The sequence below is a fragment of the Ceratotherium simum genome, chromosome 15 (assembly GCF_057802395.1).
Source record: "Ceratotherium simum simum isolate JZ-2026a chromosome 15, ASM5780239v1, whole genome shotgun sequence".
NCBI lineage: Eukaryota > Metazoa > Chordata > Mammalia > Perissodactyla > Rhinocerotidae > Ceratotherium > Ceratotherium simum.
Window position 1 is genome coordinate 53,333,749 of NC_141914.1, and position 22,232 is coordinate 53,355,980.

Consider the following 22,232-nt stretch of genomic DNA (forward strand, 5'->3'; position numbering starts at 1 on the left):
TTACCTACTGGGTTTTTAATGTCCTTTTGTATTCTCTTTCTTTCCCTTTCAAGTTGAAACATCTTTCACATTCTTTCTTTAGTTTCCAACTTGTTCCCCACGGGTTCTCAAACAGCTTGAAACCCCTCTTTGATATGCCTTATTCAAAAACCTGGAAACTACTTAGAAGCATCTCTGGTTCAGTTTTTGCCAATAAATTCCCCAGAACCCATTCACATTATATCTGTAAAATCTTTAAAAGTTCCAGTGTAGAGAAAATGCTGCATTAGGGTTACCTCAGGTGAATTGTTTTATTGTTGTTTTTCTGTCAAAGACAAAATGCACGGGACAATTAAAGAGACGATTTTATTTAGGGTGTTACAATAGGGAGGATATTCATTAAAGAGGAACATCTCAAAGAAACGGAAGGAGGCCTAAGCTGTTATAGAGGCAGGTCAATCAATTTACTAGTCTTATTAGACTCATGAGGAAGGGTAGAGAGGTCTTACCTCAGAATGCGAGAGAGCAGAATGGTCCTTTGCTGTTATCTGTTTCCAGAACACAAAAGGGTGGGGGAATTTCTTAACTGTCTCTGCTTTCCAGGAGCACAGGGCTCAGGGGAAGTTCAACATTGTCTGTTCTCCCCATTTTTGTTCAAGACGAACGTCTATTGCTTATTACTGAACAACCCAGAGGTGACCATAAACCGCCAGGTGGGGCAAAGCAGGGTGTGAGAAACAGTCTCTCAGGGATCCTTGTTGGCGTTGCTCCTGCAAAACTGGTTGAACCATATGTTGCGAGTTGGTGGCAAAGGTTGGTTGTTTTGGAGTCCTAGAGATCCTGAGAGAAAAGGATGGCTGCCAGGCAGCAGGGAGTCTGAAGAGGGATGGGGCTGTCAGGTTTCAATTCTCAGTTTTAGTTATGTGTGAGAAGAAGGTGAAAAGTTAGTTTGGAGGATTATAGTCAGATATTGAAGGAAACTGAAAAAATCGAAGATCTGGTAAGAGTTGACAGTTTGTACAAGGTACGAGTCTCCAATCCAGCTTTCCTGTAGGCATCAAAACTGGTGTTTCTGAAGAAGGGGAAGAAGTCACCTAAAACTGCCAGATGAGACAGAGTTTACGTATCATTGGTAACCTGCAATTTATAAAGAGGGGGAAAATAGTTTGAAAATGGTGAACTCAGCCAGAATCTGACTACCCGGAAAGGTGTGCTAGAGACCATGCATGGTTTTCCATTGAAACACAAAATTTCTCTCTATAGTTCTTAAACTGCGGGTGAAAAATATATACCTAGGCTTTAGTAAAATCTAGTTTAGCATATCTTTGCTTTAGAATATAATCTTAAATCTAGTACCAGTAGAAAAAAGCTATCACTGATATTATGGAAACCTTCTTACTTAAATAAAACACAAAAAAGAAAGCATTTATAAATATATTCATTTTAAGTAAGAAATGAGAGATTGCTACACCTGATTCACTTCAGGAAATTTTAGATAACTAAAGATCCAGAATGAGCACACAACTCAGAGACATCTTAGAAGTAGAAATCCTTCCTATTATTTTATATCTTTGATTACATGATAGCACCAAATCATCTTAGTGAAAGTCACACGCACAGCTACCAAAATTTGAGTTCTACAAAACAGACGTCATTAATGTGTAAAAAATATTTTTTAAAAGGTTCAACAGATGCTCCACATCATATATCATCAAGGAAATGCAAAGTAAAACAATAATGAGATATCATTACACATATATTGCAATGGCCAAAATCCAGAACACTGACAACACCAAATGCTGGTGAAGATGTGGAGCGGCAGGAACTCTCATACCTTGCTGGTGGGAATGCAAAATTGCACGGCTACTATGGAAGACAGTTTGGTGGTTTTTTACAAAACTAAACATACTCTTACCATGCAATCCAGCAATCACACCCCTTGGTATTTACCCAAAGGAGTTGAAAACTTATATCCACACAAAAGCCTGCACTTGGATGTTTATAGTAGCTTTATTCATACTTGCCAAAACTTGGAAGCAACCAAGATGTTTTTCAGTAGGTGAATGGATAAATAAACTGTGGTACATCCAGACAATGGAATATTATCCAGCACTAAAAATAAATGAGCTATCAAATCATGAAAAGACATGGAGGAATCTTAAATGCATGTTACTAAGTGAAGGAGGCCAATCTGAAAAGGCATACACTGTATGCTTCCACCTATATGACATTCTGGAAAAGGCAAAACTACGGAGACAGTAAAAAGATTTAGGGAAGAGGGAGAAGAGATTAATAGGAGGAACACAGAGGATTTTGGGGGGGGAAGTGAGAATACTCTGTATGATATTATAATGAGGGATATGTGTCATTATCCTTTTGTCCAAAGCCATGAAATGTACAACCCCAAGACTGAACCCTTAGGTAAACTCTTCACTTTGGATGATTATGATGTGTCAATGTAGATTCATCCTTGGTAACAAAGGTACCATTCTGGTGAGTGATATTGATAATGAGGGAGGATATGTATGTGTAGGGGCAGGGGATATATGAGAAATCTCTGTACCTTTCTTTCGATTTTGTTGTAAACCTAAAATTGCTCTAAAAAAATAGTCTCTAAAGATAAAAGGGTCAACAGGTCCTGAACCATGATTGTTTGAGTCATACAAAGACTTAAAGTATTTTCATCAATCCTCACCTCTCTGCCACAATCTATTGCTTTGTTACCTGATTGTTACTTGATGATGGTGGAGACTGAATGACAGCTTGGCAATACTGATCTAGAGTCTAGCTTTAGGAATTAGAGCCTTGGTGTCAAAATGTGGGCAGTGGATAACAGCATGGACATCACCTGGGAACATGTTAGAAATGCAGAATCACAGGTCCCAGCTTGGATCTACTGAATAAGAATCTGAATTTTAACAAGATTTCTAGGTGATTCTCAGGCACATTAAAGTTTGAGAAGCACTTATCTAGTGGACTTAGAATAGGATGGAGGATGTGAATTAGAGAGCATGTTTTCAGAATACTGTGCACTCATAGACTAACAACAGCTGGTCATTGCAATACTGTATTACATAGTCACTAAGTCCCTTCTTTCTAGGGTGGCTTTGTGAGGTTTGCCACTATAGTTCATCTGAGATACAGTTAGTCACCAATAGGGGGCCAGTGAAGAATCAGATGACAAAAGATTAACTTTGTTTATTAAAATCACTGAATCATTTTATTTCAACAAAAATGTTTTAATAGGTTCATGACCACCACATCTTTCATTTTCATTGCTTTTAAAACACCTTTTGGCTATCATTATAACAAACCTTGTCAGCAGCCAGCTATAAAAGGAAGTGATGAATGTATAAATGTCATGTTTTCCCAGGTAGGGAATAGTGAATGTAAATGGTTACCAAACGCTAGATGTTGACTTTTGAGAGCAGGGGTTGTGGTAAGTGGATGGATATACGGATATATGACATGGACAACCACCATTCTAGCACCATTCTAGAGCCCTCAGCTCTCTGGAATGCAGGAATTCAAGTGAGGGGAGTGAGCACGCCGCTTCGCATGCCTGGAGGTATCTTTATTCGTTTGTTCATTTATTTAACAAATATATTTTTGAGCACCTTCCACGTACCAGACACAGTGCTTGGTGCTAGGGGTATATGGGGTATAAAGGCAGACAAGGTTTTTGCTCTCATTGAATTTATCACCTAGGGGAGAGATAGATAATCAATACGTAACTAAATATATGAAGATTTGTTTGGATAGTGATATTGATAGGAGGTATGAAGAAAATTGCCAGCCCTGGTGGTCTAGTAGTTAAGGTTCAGCTCTCTCACTGCCGCAGCCTGGGTTCATTTCCCGGTCAGGGAAGCACACCACCTGTCTGTCGTTTGTCATACTGGGGTGGCTGCATGTTGCTGTGATGCTGAAAGCTCTGCCACCGGTTTTTCCAATACCAGCAGGGTCACCCAGGCTTCAGCAGATCTTCCAGACTAAGACAGACTAGGAAGAAGGACCTGGCCACCCACTTCTGAAAACATTGGCCATGAAGACCCTGTGAATAGCAGCAGAGCCTTGTCTAGTATAGCACTGGAAGGTGAGAGGATGGTGTAAAAAGACCAGGCAGGGTTCTGCTCTGCTGGACACAGAGTGGCTAGGAGTTGGAATTGAGTCAAGGGCACTAACAACAAATGAAGAAAATAAAGCAAGGTATGTGGGCATGACTAGGGGAGCATTAGTGAAGGTCTCTCTGATTTTTGAGCTGAAACCTGAAAGAAAAGAGGAAGCAGTTCCACAAAGAATTGGGGGCGGAATATTCGAAAGACAAGGAACAGAGGGTAAAGCTACTGAGGTGGGAGCAAGATTGACATGTTCCAGGGATAGACAGAAAGTCAGTTTGCTGGAGCAGAGTGAAAGAGATGGAGACTGATACAAGATGAGGTTGGAGGGGGGTTAGGAATCAGGTCACGTGGGGCCATGTAGCCTGGGCAAGGAATTTGGGTTTAAGTGTGAAGGGAAGCCTGTAGAAGATTTAAAGAAGGGATGTGATCCTATGAATTCATACGCATTGACTGTTACTGACTCTTCTAAGAAAACTACTCTCCAAGAGTCTAAGTTGTTGGGCCTGGAAGGCAAGAAGTTTGAGGCTTGAGGTCCCACATAACACGTATTTAGGAACTTGAGGTGCTTTAAGAGAAGCTGTATATTTGAATAAACATAAATTTTCTTACAAAGAGTCTCCAGCAGACTCCAGTCACAAACCACAGGAACCTCCACAAACCAGCCTGTTTGTCTCGAGAAGAACACTTCACCCTTCACAATTGTTCTTGGGTAAACAGTGTCTTTATGGAAAGTATATCAGTCAGGGTTTAGGGAAGCAGAACCAGCAGGACCATATATTGAAATTTATGACAAGGAATTGGCTTATGGGATTGTGGGAGCGGGCTGAGCAAGTCCAAAATGAGTAGGGCTGAGTCAGGAAGGAAAGATCGTGGGTAGGCTGGACACAGGCTAAAGCTGTTGTCCATAGGCAGTCAGGAAAGGAAGAGGACGGAACTCCACGGGCACAGACAAAAACTTGTCCAGTGGTGGAATTTATTCCTTCTCTTAGGGAAGCCTCAGCCTTGTTTTTAAGGCCTTCCAACTGATTAAGTCTGGCTCACCTAGATTATCCAGGATACTCTCCCTTACTTAAAGCCCACTGATTAGGGGCTTTAATTACATCTGCAAAATCCCTTCAGAGCAGCAGCAAGTTAGAGTTTGATTGAATAACGGGGGACCTTAGCCTCGCCAAGTTAACACATCAAGAAAACAAGTCATCACAGCAAGGTTAAAGACATTCTTTTATAATCTTAAACAAGTTCAGCAAATGGTTAATGGTTTCTTATACATATCATAATCCATTGCAGACTCATTCACATGATCATAGAAAAACATTATGCTGTTAACCTAGCAGATGTTGTTACTCTGAACAGTGAGAGGAATTGATTGCCATCATCCATTTAGAAGGTGTTAAGTTAATGACATCATTTTTGCTGCATAAAAGAGATTGCCAATAAAGCCAATGAAGGTTAAGTTTTACGGGCCTCATCTACAAAGACCCTTGTGAGGTATGAGGAGTCGCTGGGAGTTTTAGAGTGTTCTAGGTGAGAGTGGAAGCCAGCTTGCAAGCAGGAATCGTTTCCAGACAAGCATTTCAGGTAGCTTTCCTAAAAGGATCTCAGAAGAAAAGGACCAAATTCTACAAAGCTCCTGTAATTCATTGAGATTTGTTTTCTCATTCTAAATAAACAGCCACTTTTATGAATAATTTTGTATTTGTAGTTTTATATTCTTTTTCTTAAAGAGAGCTCCCCAAATTGTAAGTTTCAGGCCCAGGAAGCAGGGATCCACCCTTGCATATGAATTTTTTATCATCTATTTTTTAACTCAAAGAAATGAATTATCCCAGTAAGATTGTCTCTCTCAAAATCTACAAGGGCCTATCAGTTACTGGTTTAATTGTCCTGAAACCCAGCCAATTACGATGAAATGCCTTGTCTAGTTGAGAGACAAATCTCAGTAAAACAGTGTGAGTTTATTTCAGAGGTAACAATCTGGCTTTCACAGTGGATCTCAGAAGAGCACTAAGGCATTGCGAATGCCTTGTGATTCTGGAGTGATAATCTGCAGGCTTACAGGACAGGATCAACTCTAGTGTACAAACACCCACATTTTCTTGCGCTGCTGGTGTTAGGCAAATAGAAAGTGTTTTCCTTTGTCGCTTTGCTTATGAGGTAGTTCCAAGTTTATTCATATTTGTCTTATTGCTAAAAAGCAGAATATATTCACACTGGTCAAGTATTGGAACATATAAAAATTTTTCAGTGAGAAATCTCCCTCCCTTCCATGAGGTTGATCTGTCCACTTCCCACTATCACCTAGTTCTGGAAACCACTTTTAGGGGTTTCTGTGCATCTTTTGAGGGTTTTGGTGTGCATTTATGATTTTAGATTTTGACCCATCTTTTCTTTTGGTTTCTATTTGCGTGGTATACTTTTCCAACCCTATTTCAAATTTTCCCAATCACTTTATTTTAGATGTGTGTTGGATTTTGCTTTTGATCCAATTAAAAAGTCTTTTTTTTAAGTCATGAAATTGGACACTTTTAAATTTATTGATATGTTAGATATTTTGGTTTTGTATTTCTCACGCTCTTTTATGCTATTTATTTATATATATATATATATAAATTAAAAGAGGAAGATTGTTGCTGAGCTAACATGTCTGCCAATCTTCCTCTTTTTTGTATGTGGGATGCTGCCATAGCATGGCTTGATGAGTGATGTGCATGTCTGTGCCCGGGATCCAAACCACGAACCCTGGGCCGCTGAAGCGGAGCATGCGAACTTAACCACTACACCACCGGGCCTGCCTCTGTTTATATGTTTTTTAAAATTTTCACTGGATCTATAATTTTTCTTTGTTTTTATTTGAGTGGTGTTATATATTTGTTCTAGTGGTACCTTTATACTCATAGGTTCATATAGTTCTTCTAGGACAGTGACTATTAGATCTGTGCTGATTGATGGTAAAATGAGGGTTTCTTCATTCCCCTCCCCCTCTTCCACCACACAATTTTATTCAATAATATGATCTTTCTTTGTGCTTACTTTTCTTTTGTTAAGTTTACTTATACTACTATTACTTGACTTGTTGGTTTAAGTCCCTTGTCTCTTCACTGTTACTGATTTATCATGAAATGAAGATTCTTTTCCCTTACTCTCCCAATTTTTGTTAAATGTATCATTTCTACATTGTCAGGGATGTGGCATTTACCTTCTATTTTGTCATCCTAAACTTCACATGGTTTTAATCTCACTTCTACATTTAAATATTTTCAGTGCTCACTACCAAACCTTTTCCCAATTTTCTCCAGTCATTTCTCAGTTTATTTTGTAGTATATTCCTCAAAAAGGACTCTTGGGAACAAGAGTCTCTGAATTCCCTGCATGTTGCAACTATTGGTAATTTTTAGATTTGAAGCACAGCTTGGATGTTCCTGCCTTGGTTGTCTTGTCGGCGTTGCTCTGCTTCTTCTGGTCCCCATCGTTGCTACGAAGACATCTAATGCAAGATGTATAATTGTCTCCTTTTGGGTGACTTAATCATTTTGTCTGGCTACCAAATAATTCTTTTTATCTTTAAAGTCTAATACCTTTATGGGGATATGCTTTGGTTTTGGCTATTCTGAGTCTGTTATTCCTGGCACACAGTATGTCCTTTCTAGATATATATCAGATGGTCTCTTATGTAAGGAGAACTTTGTGCATGATACCTTTAAATATTTCTTCTGCTTTGGTTTTCTTTCTTAAGAACTCACCATGTATGCGTTTGTTGGATCTATTTTTTTCCATATCTATCATTTTCATATCTAATTTGTTCTCTTCTTAATTTTCACCTTATTCTATTCGGTTTTCTCGTGTGTATACTCTGTTTCTCATTATGTTGCCGCAGTCTGTTCTCACTTGTGATGTTTTTCCTGAGTTCTGCCAGCTCCCTCTCATTACTTCCTGCTGTGTCTTCATCTCCTCCCTCAGCTCTTTGACTTGTGTTCTGTGATCTTCCTTTGTAGAGGCAAGTGCTTTTTCAAGTTTTAAATTTTAATTTGTGGCAAAATGCTTAGTGACAATATTTATCTGTCCAATAGCAACATTTCTCTGGTGGTGGTCCACGTATTGATTAGTTTTGCTGCTCTTTCTAAAATTTGTTTCGTTTTTAATTTTGCTTTTAATACTATTCTGTCCACACTATGTTAGTTTTTTTTTAATTTCCTCTTTTAATTAACTAGTTTTAATGAGTTGGGTTTTCTTAGACTTGAAATTTATAGTAGATCCCTGGGTGAGAGCTTGTGATGTGGGATCAGAGTGGCCTTCGATTTTTATAACCTTCAGACGCAGACTGATTTTAGCAAAAAATGGCTCGTTTGTGACTGTTTCTGTAGCCCTGCCTCATCTGTTTCTCTGAACCAAACGAGGTTGGGGAGAGCTTTTGCTTCCAGCCTGGTTTACCTCTGTTACATCCATAGATACAGATGAAAGATAAAGCACTTGTACTGTAAGGTGAGTCCCGCACCTTTAGTGAGTGTCTTTTTTCCAGCACTTTCTGAGATGCTGCTACCGGCCCTCTCACACTATTCATACTCATCACTTCATCTTGTGTAACTTCTGCCCAGTCTCAGCTGTTTGGCTGCCCTTCTTCATATTTTGTAGGCTGCAGGTTGCATCTATCTTTGTGTTTTGCTAGAAGTAGAATTTGTTTGTCAAGTTATTTGCCCTCATTTTTCCGGTTTTTCTTATATAATATCCAAGAGAAAGAGGGGAAAGGTATTGACTTACACAGCGTGTTTGTATGAGAAGTGGAGAGTTTCGTTTTTTGTTTTTCTTAAGTCCAAATATACAAAGATGCCACTAAACTGTGAGGTTGTCCAATGTCGACTTCGTTTCTTTATTTCATCTGCCTGGGCTTGGCATTCACAGTTCTCCTCAGCCCAGCTCCAACCTCTTTGTGCTTCACTCTCCATCTATTTTATCCTTTTGGTACTGAATTATTCAGAGTTATCTGCATGGTAGCTCTTGTTTCTACATATTTTTATTCACTTTGTTCCCTCTAGTTGATGTTTCCTTTCTCCCCTCCTCACCTCCATGGTCCTTCTTATCACTTCAAATCCCATTTGGACTTCAAGATCTACCTCAAATAGCATCTAATTCTTAAAGCTTTTCCTCTGATCTCTTCACATCATTATGATCTTTTGTACATTTAACCACAATTTACTTTGCTCATATTCTCTTAGAACTGTATCCTATTGTACATGACTTTTTACTTGAGTGTTGCTCCTACTTTCTACCAGTTGGAAGAAAGTCTGTGACTTAGTCGTATTTATGCCCCATTTATGCCTGAGCACAGAATATTGTGCATAGTATACATTCAATAAACCTTTGTTGAAATGATAAAATTAAGCAAAAGGCCAAAATTATTTTCTTGAATGCATGGCACAATTTCCTCCTACTTCTCACTGATGCACAATATAACCACTTATGGGGATAATTTGGCTCTTTTTTTTCTGAAGCCACAGATCCCTGCAGATCAAAGCATCTTATGAGGATGTGATGGCAGAGCACTTGTTTAGTCATGCAGACAGTCAGGCTGTGTTTTGATTATTTTAATTGTCCTATTTCAATACAGAATAATTTGTTCTTGGCTTCTTATGAGTCCTTGATAGCTGTTAAGTAGATTAAAAAATAAAAATGGAAAACACAAGCTTCTTTAGTCTTCTACTGCTAAATGGTAGATCTCTATCAAGATATAAATACATTAATAGACCAAACTCTGTTAAAGTTTAACTTTTACATTTAAATTGAAGTAAAAGGAATAACAGAAGCTTAAGAGAAAATTTCTCCAAATACATTCTTTTTAGAAACATATAAATTTTTAGGTGAAGTGAAACTTGAGAATTTTCTCCCCACTATTTCATTTAATTGGGTCTCCCACCAACTATAATTTACATGTCATTTTCTTTATCATTTTGTAGCTTTGAAAGCTGTATTTGATGAGAAAAACCTGTTCCCCAAAGAAATTCTGGATCGTGAACGAAGAGCAAAGCAATTATGTCCAGAAACAAGTAGTGAAGTAAAGATAAAGAGAAATAAGAAGCAATTATAGTTGAAAGAAAAATAAATATTTCATTGTCACGAAAACTGTGTGTATAAAGTGCAGACAAGGAATCAAGAATTCAGACCCTTTCTTTTACTTTATATTTGAACTTCAGGAATTTTTGTTTTCAGACAATGTTTTAACACTACTTTTATCCATCACCATTCACTTTCTCTGTATTCTTAATAAAAGAAATATTGTACTAAAAAAGGAGCAATATCAATTGGTATTATCTATTCTCAAGTGTTTTTATATAAAAAATGTACAGTTCCAGAACAAAATATTCTAACCAGTTGCACTTCTTGTTGCTTCTATAGATAAATGTTTTGATTAATTTTTATTGTAAAACCTGCATTGAAATTAAATATGAACACATAGAGACAGAGATTGGATTGGTGGTTACCAGAGGGGAAGAGGGGAGGGAAGAGAGCAAAAGGGATGATTAGGCACATGTGTGTGGTGATGGATTATAATTAGTATTTCGGTGGTGAACATAATAAATTAAATATGAAAAGTACTGACAGTGAATATCTAAAAACTTGACTAAGAAAACTGTTCCCACTTATTTAAACTTGCTAGATTTTAAAAATGATTCTGATAATGCAATTAGACCTTGTCAACAGTAGCTGTTCCTATTAATTCTTGTTGACTTATATCCATTCTTCTATGTACTTACTGAAAAATTACTGCAAATATTCTACTTCTGTACTTTGTTATAGTGTACTCTAAAACTGAGTGGCAAAACACAAGCAAAGAGGTAACAGCCTCGAAAAAAATCAAAAGGATGGGGTTATATAAAAGAGTGTCTGTGTCGCAGGTCAAGTAGGAAATATCTCGTTCTGAAACACAACACCTCACTTTTTTTGACTTAGTTTTCTTTACAAATATTGTCATCCACCAGGCAACCAATATTCTTATGCTGCTTTATTTATTGTATTCTGTAGGATAATTAATAAATTCATTCATGTAACTTTAGCTGTTTACTATATATTTGTATTTTAGAGTCCTTTCAAAAATATTTGTATTTTAAGAAGAATTTTGCAGTAATGTATGCAAGTAAAAGAAGTAATTCACGATATACAGGGCCTACTCTGTCCAGTAACTGCAAAAGTCCATTGTATTTAAACCTCACAGTAACTGTATTTCTATTTTAAGGTTAAAATCAGATTTGGATCTGTTACGAGAGTGCCTGATTATCGATGGCAGTGTTGGGTTTGGAGCACAGGTCTGTTTTACTCCAAAGACCATGGTTTTTGTCTGTTACTGTTCTGTTCACTCACTTTTTACTAGCTTAAAGTCAATGGAATGAATTCTAACAATAGAATTTCCAGCACCGGTGGAGCAAAGGTTTTAGTTTGGTGGCGAGGGTGGCAGAAGAAAGGTTTTCAGGAGACAGTTGCCTAGTCCATCTACATTTAAGTGCATCCTGCGTCAGGCATTGTGACTTCTACATATATGCTTTTCCTTCTCATTAAATGACAATCACATATAGGAAAGATGTAGGAAAAACATATATTTGAAAGAATCAATCAACAAATGTTGGAGAATGTCATCAGAGTGGTCAAGGCCCTGGGAGCCATGTTCAAGAGGAAGAAGTAAAGAAATCAAGAGGTCTGGCCTAGGAAAGAGAATTCATGGGAGCTACAATCTATTCTTAAATATTTCAAAGCTGCAATGAAGAAAAAGAGTAGAAGCAGAGCTGATGGGCACAATTTTAAGAAGATAGATTCTAGAATTGCTTCCTAATACCTGGTAAAACATGAAAAGTTTTCTCATGTTCCCTTTCCTTCCCATCTTCACCTCCCATCCTGGTGCAGAGATGTTGGCAGCAGTCCTGCTGCATGGCTATGAAAGGAAGAAGGGGGAGCTGAGAGAAGACCCACCAGAGATATGCTTACTGGACCTAAGAGTATGGGAGGGATTAGTGGGAGGGGGAATTAGAGGATGGGAAGGCAGAGGGGGTGAGTGGGGGAGATGACCAGCATGGATGGGAGTTTGGTTATGTTGAGCAAATAAGTATTGAATAAACAAATGAATAAATCAGTAAATATATTGAGGACAATGAGAACCAGGTATCTCACTGTTCTAGAGGTACTTATAAAATTTGCAAAGGGGAAAACTAGAGAGAACCCTGAGATTTTGGATTGGGATTAGTGATATCAGTGTGAACTCATGGTTTCAGATAGGTAGATAGATTGGAACGTTTAGGAGTGACAGAAAATTATGTTTACAGTTTTCTCTTGAATAATTCAGAAAATACTAATTATAATGTATGTATATATACGTATACACACACAAGTATACCACATATATGTAGCTACACACACGTATATAATATATATGTGTGTATACGTATATATAGATAGATAGAAAGGAGAAAGAGAGATTGGATAAACAGAAAGAGCACACATGCGCTGAAATGTTAACAACTGGGGAAGCTGAGAGAGAAGGAGAGAGGGAAATGGTAGTTCTTTGTATTATATCAGCAACTTTTCTGTAAATTTAAAAATATTTCAAAGTACATTATTTTTAAAAATTGGAAAAGATTGCCTCGGGACAAAGGACTCCCCGAGATGTTCAAGCAGAAGCCGAGCGGCTCTCCAGGGATATCGCAGAGAATTCTCGCACTGGTTGGGAGGTTTGATTGGACAATCCATCATTTCGAACTTAGAGAATATGATTTATGAATCATAGATTGGTGACAGTACAGTGGAGTGAAATTTGAGCCACATTTCCAGAAATGTAAAGGAATATTAAGATGTTAAAGAGATGTTATATGAGTACTGAATATTTTGTGAAGTCTCTTCTCCCCATCCATCCGTCCATCCATCCATCCAATTATTGAAGGCATATGCAAGGGACTGTTTTGGACACTAGGTGTACACATATAAATGAAAAACACCTCCTCTGCCATCAGCTTACTGGAGTGAAAGCACATAAAATGCAGTGATTTATTAAGCAAAGGTTGAATGATCTCACTAGTTTTGCTGGTATAATTTGGAAATTCTTTTACTAGACATATTTTACTTTTTTTTCAGCCCTGGAGATGACTTCGTTTGAAGTGATTAGTCTGAAATAGTCTGGCTCATATAGACAGACCTTCTCTCTATAGCATGTGACATGTGCGAGGCAGTATGCTGTGTGTGACCCTAATCCCATCCCTAATTAACTTCAGGGTCTCTTCTGTGAAAGGAATTAAGAGGAGCTGTCTCACAAGTATATTTAATGAGAATAGAGCTTTTAAAGGTATGAAAGTCTCTTTTTAGGTTACTGTTCCAAATAATTTGGAACAAAAACACACACAAAGGAAAAAAAATGAAAAGATATTTAGTTATTGTGTCTTGCTCTTCTTTTACATCTTACAGCATCCAATTGTGCTAGGCAGGTAGCAGGGTCTCACCTGTCAAATGTTGATAGGACTGAAGACTTTATAAGCTATTTCTGAAATTAACATTTAGGTTCAATTATTTAAGATCCATTTTTCTACAGTGAAAGGAACTTGTCACATTAAAATAGGGCGTGCCGTAATTTTCTATAAGCTACTTTGTTTGCAGTATGTAGATTTACACTAAATATAATTTAACCTGTTCTCTTTTCAGAACATTTTCCTGTTATCACTCAAAATATATGGAGCAAACTGACAGAGGAAAAAATGCCTGAAGTTAATCCGTGGTCAAATGAAAGAATTAACTTTTAAGTCATTATTAATGAGAGCATTTACTTGTATGTTTGTAAAGTTTGGAATTGAATACATTTTTACCTTTATAAAAACACTGTAAAATGCTAAGAAAGATAATAAAATTGAACTTGTAACCCCTTGCTATTATTTTTGTGCATATTCCCAGGTTTATTTTTTTACAGTGAGGGTAGTGATGGTGCTCAAATTTATAAGAGACACTATGCTCTCACTAATGAATAATTATTTTCCTGATGCTCTAGGGGCAAAGTAGAGGGTTAGAAGGAACAGATTTGCGAAAATATTTAAGAGGTTTGCGGTAATATTTTATGGACAATTGTGGTATCTTTATTGTCTATTAAAAGAGCCTAAATCAGGGAGGAGAAATTCATGGCCATTGCTTTTTCCTCCCCAAGAGACAGGAAAATGTACATTCTGCTTGACCTGCTCTGACATAAGGTCCTCACAGAACAACTTCATTAAATGATCTTACTAAGACAGAGTGTTTATCTCTGTCATTGGAAGGAAGAGTAAATGGCCTGTTCCTGGGTAATCACATTATGATCTGAGTCATGTACAGACATAATAATTTGGTAGCCAAGGGTACTTGTGATTGATGTTTGCTGGTGTCACTACATGGGTAGGAAAACATTGATTGAATGATAGTCTCGGACATTCGGATTTATTACTTATGAATTGCAGGGTACAACAAGAATGCTAGTGTTCTTGTGTTGCATAACTTTGTTTTTGGAAAATTATCTCTCACAGTGTTAAGTTAAAAGCTGGAAGAGGGTTTGTTTATGTTAGAATAAGTAATATTAGACTATAACCCTGGTTGTAGAAAACATTTAGAGATGCCTAGATGGGCAATTAAGAATTTTGGCAAATTAGATTGTGGCTTATAACAGTCATTAGGCTTCTCAGGTCTGTCATTAAGCTATAGTCCCATTAGGACACTGAAAGAGGTTAACAGGATCCTTGAAAAAGTTGTTTTAAATGAATTCCTTTTAAAGGTATCTATATTCGTCTTATTTCCTTTTCATGAATTTATCAGAAATAATATTACATTTAGTGATCAATGGTAGAATTTGTTTAATTGCAACTGGAACAAATTTTCCATTTATCCTCTCAGAGGCCACTGATGAATAATACCATGTGTTTAATATGTGATTGCCTTTGAGGTGATTGATTTGAACTAGAAGAATGAGATCAAAACCCATTCAGTTGTGCATCCATGTTTTATTAATGATCTGTTTGTAGAGAAAAATCATGTAGAAATTTAAAAGCACAAAAAAGTAACACCAATGTTTATTATCAAATTACCTATGTTTAATAGTATTACCTTGATATAATGTGGTAAATCAATAATCTTAATTTGGTCTTCTTGTTCAATGTAAAGAATATATTTCTTCTACATCTACTCTTTCTCCTAAGGATTCAAATGGGCCTTGTATCCACAGGAAATTCCTCTGACCGTTGTATAATTTGATGAATTGTTGAGAACTCTGTAAATGCAGCAGTAATTTGTCTCTGCATTCTTGACTTGATTTAGCTTTATTCTTTTTCTTACAGGGCATTCTGAGATACTTATGATAGAGGACATTGGTAATCTGATGTGGGAGTCCTGTGAGGAAAAAAAAGAAATAATTATTAGCAAATTTACAAGCACTGGCACAGTCTTCCAAATTCTGTTTCTACTAGTTATAAAAGAAGTCAAATAATGGATGAAATAATAGTATAAACTTAATGATTTTTAAAAATTCTGTTATTGTTTTCTCTCAATTCTTGCATATTTCATCATTGATCATTCGCCTGATCGTGGTAGTCTTTTTATACAAATACAGTGAACACCTGCTTTGATTTTAGAGGAATTAATCAAGCAATGTTCAAGGTAAGTAGAGTTGGCCTTGACTGACCAGGTGTCTCATGTTCTAGTGTTTCCCAGCAGGCACATTTTCGCTATAACATTACAGTGAATAGTCAGAAGTCAATTTTGGGTAAGTACCTTAAAACTGAATAGCTTTTGAATGAAGTATGTATGCAATAACATTGACCGTGAGTGTGTAATGGAGTAGAGGAATGGCATTTCAATTCACTTTGGTACAGATACTATCTAAATTTATCAAATTAACACATTAGTTTTATTCTCCTTAAAAGATGTCACTATAAATTTGAAGCTCGAATTCTTATAGGACTATTCATCAGGTTGTTTAAGTCACCAGCATTTTGTGCTTTCTGATGAGATACGATCCAAAACCCAATGAGGTAAGTGAATTTTTAGAACCAATTTTTTGTGCGAGCTTGTAATTTATTAAGTGCCTAGAAATTTTCCGGGAGAAATGGATGCTCAAAAAATGTAAATTTTAATTGTTAAGATTGTTAACAATAATGAGAGGATAACTCCCAGATTCTACTATAAGGGAAAAAGTTATATCTTTCATACTATTGTGTATTATTGTAGTATAAACTAAGTACATAAAGATATGCCTAATGAATTGCCACTTGATGACGTAAAAGTACTAATAACATTTTGACTACTTGCATATCTACAAACTGATATTTTGGTCAGAAATCTTCTGAGATATCGAATATATTAGAAAATTATACACAGAAATTTATTTTGCATGTAAAACTTCTCTTACTCACTAGCTTTTACTGTTGTTGCACTGCCGCTCACAACCTTATGTACTCATTTAATCCTTGATAAAACATTTGCTTGATAGCATACCTCTATATTTGCAGTTTACCAAAACATGACTTTCTAAAATTGTTTTGGATTGCATTTTGAGGTCTTTTTCCTTTCCAAATTGTATATCTAAACAAAGAAAGTTTAACTACATATGTTAGAAAATAATTTGAAATATCTAGATAATGACTCCACAGCTTAGTTTTGGAGAATATTTGACTGTTAGCAATCTTTATATATAAAAGTGATTCTCAGTGACTCTTAACCCTCTGAAGAAATAGACTTCATTTCTTTAAGGCTAACAATACATTATTCTGGAGGCTTTCTTCTTTACCCCCAATGAAGGGTTACTTCCTAGTAACTTATCAAACTAGGAGTTATTAAGGGTCACTAAAATGTATTATTTGTAAGGTAAAATCAGTGTTACTAAAATTTGTGAGGCCTTCAGAGTCAGTATTCCGTCACGTCTGTGGTAATATTGCAGAATGGTAAACTCATCCTGTTCAAGATGTAATCAGATGGTTGAATTTCCTGCAATTTTAGTGGAGAGCACTTTAATAGGGTGTCATTAGTATTGCTGTGAATTGGTTATAGTTTTCAATTGCAGCTTTCTTATATTTGTTAATTTGTTTGTCAAATTATTGTTCAATTTTTTAAAAAATTGCTTTCTTTTGTTATTATTGTACCATTTATATTTGATTGCCATTTTGTTTCTTTATAATTTTTCTGAAGTTTTTTTTTCCCTCCCTTTGGAAAAGTACAAGGCGGGTTTTGGGGTATTTCACCCTACAGAAGTGGGATTTCATAAAGTGTGAGAATCCGTGCTGTAAAAAGTTAGCCAGATTACTCAATTGATTTAGAATATATTAACTTACTAATATTATAGGTCCAAGACCACACTGTAGTGTGTTCAGTTTTATTCCATTTTTCCTTTTGATCTATATTTTAGAATAGTCTGGACAGAGGAGTCCCTTGATATCAAAGTTACAAGTATCCCATTTAAAACCATGGGAAAAGATAGGAAAAAGTGTCATATAGCTATTTAGAGATAGTATTGCTATCTATAATGTTCCAGAATTATAATTTATCCTTGATTTTAAGAAACCGCAATATATTTTGGACTAGTTCTTGAAGTCATATAAACAATACCATTAGCACATGGCCTATTTCTCCCAGTAGATGATGCTTATTCTGAAAATTGGCATTAGAATCGTCTTGTGGTAGTTTGTCCTAACAAGACAGAAAGTTCTAGCAGGTAAAAAGTTTTCTGTTGAGCTTAATATGGTAAACTCTGATTATTTTGAAAACTAATAAATTTTGAATTAAACAATGCACAGATGTCAAAATGGATAAGATCTTGTTGTGGAGTTTCCTATTGACTTTTTCTGGAAGTCAAGCCTCAAGACCCTGGGCTCAAAGAAATGCTGAATTTGCAGTGGATCTTTATCAAGCTATTTGTTTATCTCATAAGGACAACGTTATATTTTCCCCCCTTGGAACAACTTTGGTTCTTGGAATGATACAACTGGGAGCAAAAGGAAAAGCACAACAACAGATAAGACAAACTTTAAAATTTCAGGAAACCTCAACTGGTGAGATTCTTACATATGACTTTCTATACTGGATAAGATCTGGTCAAATTTATTTTTAAAATATTAGAGAGAAGCTTAGGGTCATAGAACTTTAATAAATGAAAAATACTGTGGAAAGTATACAATTATAATAAAATGGAGAATTGTAAATGTAAATAATATTCATTCATTTATAATTGTTTCCTAATGAAAATGTTACCAAAATAATTTAAGAAATTAATTCCATGCAGATATAAAACTGTATGTCTGTGTATTTTCTTCTGGCCTGTTTTAGCGAGTTTTAATTAACTGTGATTATGTTGTGCATGCATGTGTGTGTGTATGCATATATATATTCACATATGTATACATATACACACATAAATGTGCTTCCACCATCACTTACTATGTTGTCATCATTGTCTCATATCATGCAACTGCTTCAAAATATAATCTTTATTTTTTGTGAGGAAGATCAGCCCTGAGCTAACATCCGATGCCAATCTTCCTCTTTTTTGCTGAGGAAGATTGGCCCTGGGTTAATATCTGTGCCCATCTTCCTCTACTTTATATGGGACGCCGCCACAGCATGGCTTGACAATTGGTGCGTCCGTGCGCACCCGGGATCCAAACCTGTGAAACCCGGGCCGCCGCAGTGGAGCACGCTCACTTAACAGCTCTGCCACCAGGCCAGCCCCCAAAATATAATTTTTAATTGTTGCATTTTATTGCCTCTTATAGAAATGCCATTATTTACTTAACCCTTCTTCATGAGGTTGTTTTCAATATTTCTCTTATAAAAATACTTCTGTAAGCACCCTCACCGAGAAATCTTTGTGTGCATCTCTCATATTTTGTTAGTCTTTTAAAATTAGTTTTCTAATTAAAATTTAAATTTTTCACTTAAATGAGATCAAGGAAAAGCATTAATTTATACATTTTAAAAGCTTACTTGGTTAATAGTTTTTAAAGATTTGGGGGAAAAAAAAGCAATTACATAACGCATCAGAGGCCTTTTTGCGTGTGGCTGGTTGTTTTGGAGTCTCCCAAAGGCCTGAGATACTACGTAGAAGCTTCAGTGCTGGTGTCCCATTCGAAGGGGTGTTTGCCCATCTACCTAGCTATACTGGTTCTCAATTTCCATAATGACTTTAATATTAAACTTTTATATTACTGTCAGATAATGGGTACGAAACATCAGAGGAGACATGCAGATTTTTGATTTAGGGATTTAGTTCGCTATAACTATATAATATCTATCTAATCTATCTGTCTATATATCTAATAGATATATTAGATATAATATATCTATTAGATATATATATATATATAACTATCTAATTTCAATATGTTTGCCTTAGCACAGAGTAGTTACATTTAGGAAAATCTTTTTCTGAAAAAACTATTCACAAAGTTTTATTTGCTTCCTTTTAAATAAAGTCGCTTTTATATAGAAAAGGAGCTGATGATGGTGAGGTTAATTGCAAGGGTTTTCGTTTACGGATAATGTAAGATGAAGCCGCTGTCTTCCAGATTTCGTCTTGATTGTCTATGATAATTTCAGCAAATCCCACCACAGTCCCAGAAACATTTAAATCACATACTGCTTTGAACAGTAATAGAATATTTATGAATATATGTAAAGTTGATTCCATGATAAACTAGCAAAATTCGAGCCTCCAAAATCTAAATTATTTTAAATGGATATATCTTACAGAGAAATGCAGAAGTCTTAACAACTCTGGATATGAACATAATAAGAATAATGATGACACTATCAAACATATATATATAGTGTATCAGTCACTGTTTTATATGGTTGATAGATATTCTCTCATTTAATTTCATAATGACTCTGTGAGGCAGATATAACCCTACTGTACAGATGAGGCCACCCTGGCAAAGGAAGGTTAAGTAACTTGTCCAGAACTAATTCCAAAAATGATTCAGTGAGGGTTATAGATCATAAGAGCAAGAATGAAAATGTTTATATTTTCCTTGGAAGAGTATATACGGACAACTAAATATTAACATTTTAACACACGTAACAAAATCTACCTAAGTTACTTTCTACTATGCTTTGTTAAAGGAGAGAGAGGGGGGCACAGATAAAGGATAATTGCAAAAAGAAGAGAAAAAGAGCAGCCAGAAAGGGAGAAAATACGAAAAATAAACTGTGGAAAATAAAAAAGAAGGGGAAAATTAAGGAATAAAGAAAAAGGAGACAGAGTTAAGGAGGGGAACAGAGTGAAAGGGTGCAAGAAAATGGAGACAAGGCCCAGGGGTCTGGAGAACAAAAGACCAACATGACAGTAAGCATAGAACAAAGCGGGCGACAGGTCAGAAGGCAGTGCCTGGCAGAGCCATACTGGGACCCAAGACAAAAAGAAAAATCAGTACTCATGATCCTGTCTTTACTTAATGTTTTTATATTTTGTTCATCATGGATTTCTTTGCATTAATATTGATTTAAAAAAAAAACATTGCAGTAAAATATTATTTGATTACTGAGTTTGTTGGCATCTCCTTAAATTTTATGCCTAAAGTGAATGTCTCATAGACTCATCTTAGTCCTGGCCCTGCCTTCAGTTCCCACTGGTTATCAAAAGGTACTGTCTCTTGAATGAGTCTATATTTTACTTTTCCTTCTACTAATCTGTTTCATGTTAACACCTGGCTTATTCTACAGACGGGCATACAACTCCTAGCATCCTACCCCCACTGGGACTCTCAGTGTCCTCAGGTCTCCTTCTTCATCATTGTGAAACCATTTGCTCAGAATTTGCCTTCTCCAGTTTATTGAGCATCTGATAATACTCCGTTTTGCTTTGCCTCTAATAATGCTGCTTACTAATCTGAAGGTGCTCCTTTATTCCAAGAGGGTTATGGAAAGAGAACTGGGCATGAATTCCTATCTCAGTTCTGCAACCAAATGAATTTGTAATTAGTACCTGTCAGGTTACTGTATCTCTCTGGATTTCAGAGGTCTCACTATAAAAAGAGGAGTTTGGGTTAGATGATTTATATGGACCTTTCAGCTAAAATAATCTATAATCCCATGACTGCCTTTGTTTTCATCTTTGAATCTCTCACATTGCACACACAGTTGGCCTTCTGGCTCTTAATAGCAGGAGAAGTAAAAATGTACTGAATTCTAGAACATTTTCTGGAGGTCTAGGACAATCATACCGAAAGTCACATTCACCCCATGACCTGTAGGTTTTCTACAGTTCTATTTTAGGACGTAAAATGAGCTTATTCTCATTGCTTATTAGGAGCCATGTATATGTTTTCTTTCTGATCTGTGTTAAAAGAGGTTATTAATCTGTAAATTAAATCAAATTTATAAGGCAGACAACTTTATCTTCTCCTCTAAAATTGTGCTCCTTGGTGACATTTCTTCATTGACTTCTGAGTCCAGTGATTTATCAAAGGGCAGCTGACCATTTGTCACCCAGTCTTAGACCTTAAGTACATGACATAAATCTGTTTGCTCTGACAAATGAGTTGGAATTATTTTTTCACTCCCTCTCTTTTTCTCCATGCCTTTAAAGATGTTCATAAATTACAAACTTCTGAAAATTGGTTTCAAATTCTGCCACTTCATTTCTGACCTTAACTAATTCTTTTGGAGAAGCTCTCATGCCTTCACTCAGAGTCTTCTCTGTAGCCTCCCAGCTATTGAGATATTTTTCTCCGCTTCAAATAGCAAGAAATTATTGCATCTGAAATCATTGCATAAACAAGTAAAATAGATTGACTTTCTTCCATTCTTTATGTAAGGAATTCCAGGGTTGTAAAGAATTATTGAAATTCTTCAGATCCAATCATATCTAAGTAAGTTTTTGTATCTAAAGTTTATGTGTGCCTCTAAACTCCATGAATGGAGATTCATGGAGTTTGAAATATAATGCAATATACCTTCCAGAGCATCTCTGTCATTGTGTAGGTTGCACCTGCACAAGAACACTAGGACAAAGAGGCAAGTGTGGACTGAAATGTAGCCACCACTCAGCAGGACAAGACATGAGACCATGAGGCTGCAGCCCCTCCAGTGAGGGCACTTGTTCTTATTTGCTCAAAGATGCCCTATGGACCGCTAGCTCTCTGATAAAGTGTTTACACACACACG

General features: G+C 36.3%; 2 protein-coding genes across 2 annotated transcripts in view; both read left to right on the forward strand.

The window, feature by feature from the left end:
- WDR49 (WD repeat domain 49) overlaps positions 1–10,352 on the forward strand; it is a 144,485-nt gene extending 134,133 nt beyond the window's left edge. The window contains 1 exon segment of the mRNA XM_087440075.1: positions 10,046–10,352. Within this exon segment, the coding sequence (XP_087296201.1) occupies positions 10,046–10,191 (146 nt within the window). The 3' untranslated portion in view covers positions 10,192–10,352.
- A 6,058-nt stretch (positions 10,353–16,410) lies between these two features.
- Positions 16,411–22,232, forward strand: part of SERPINI2 (serpin family I member 2) — a 32,000-nt gene continuing 26,178 nt past the window's right edge. Inside the window, exons 1-2 of the mRNA XM_087440074.1 lie at positions 16,411–16,424; positions 17,865–18,121. Of these exons, the coding sequence (XP_087296200.1) occupies positions 17,875–18,121 (247 nt within the window). The 5' untranslated portion in view covers positions 16,411–16,424; positions 17,865–17,874. The remainder of the gene's footprint in view (positions 16,425–17,864; positions 18,122–22,232) is intronic.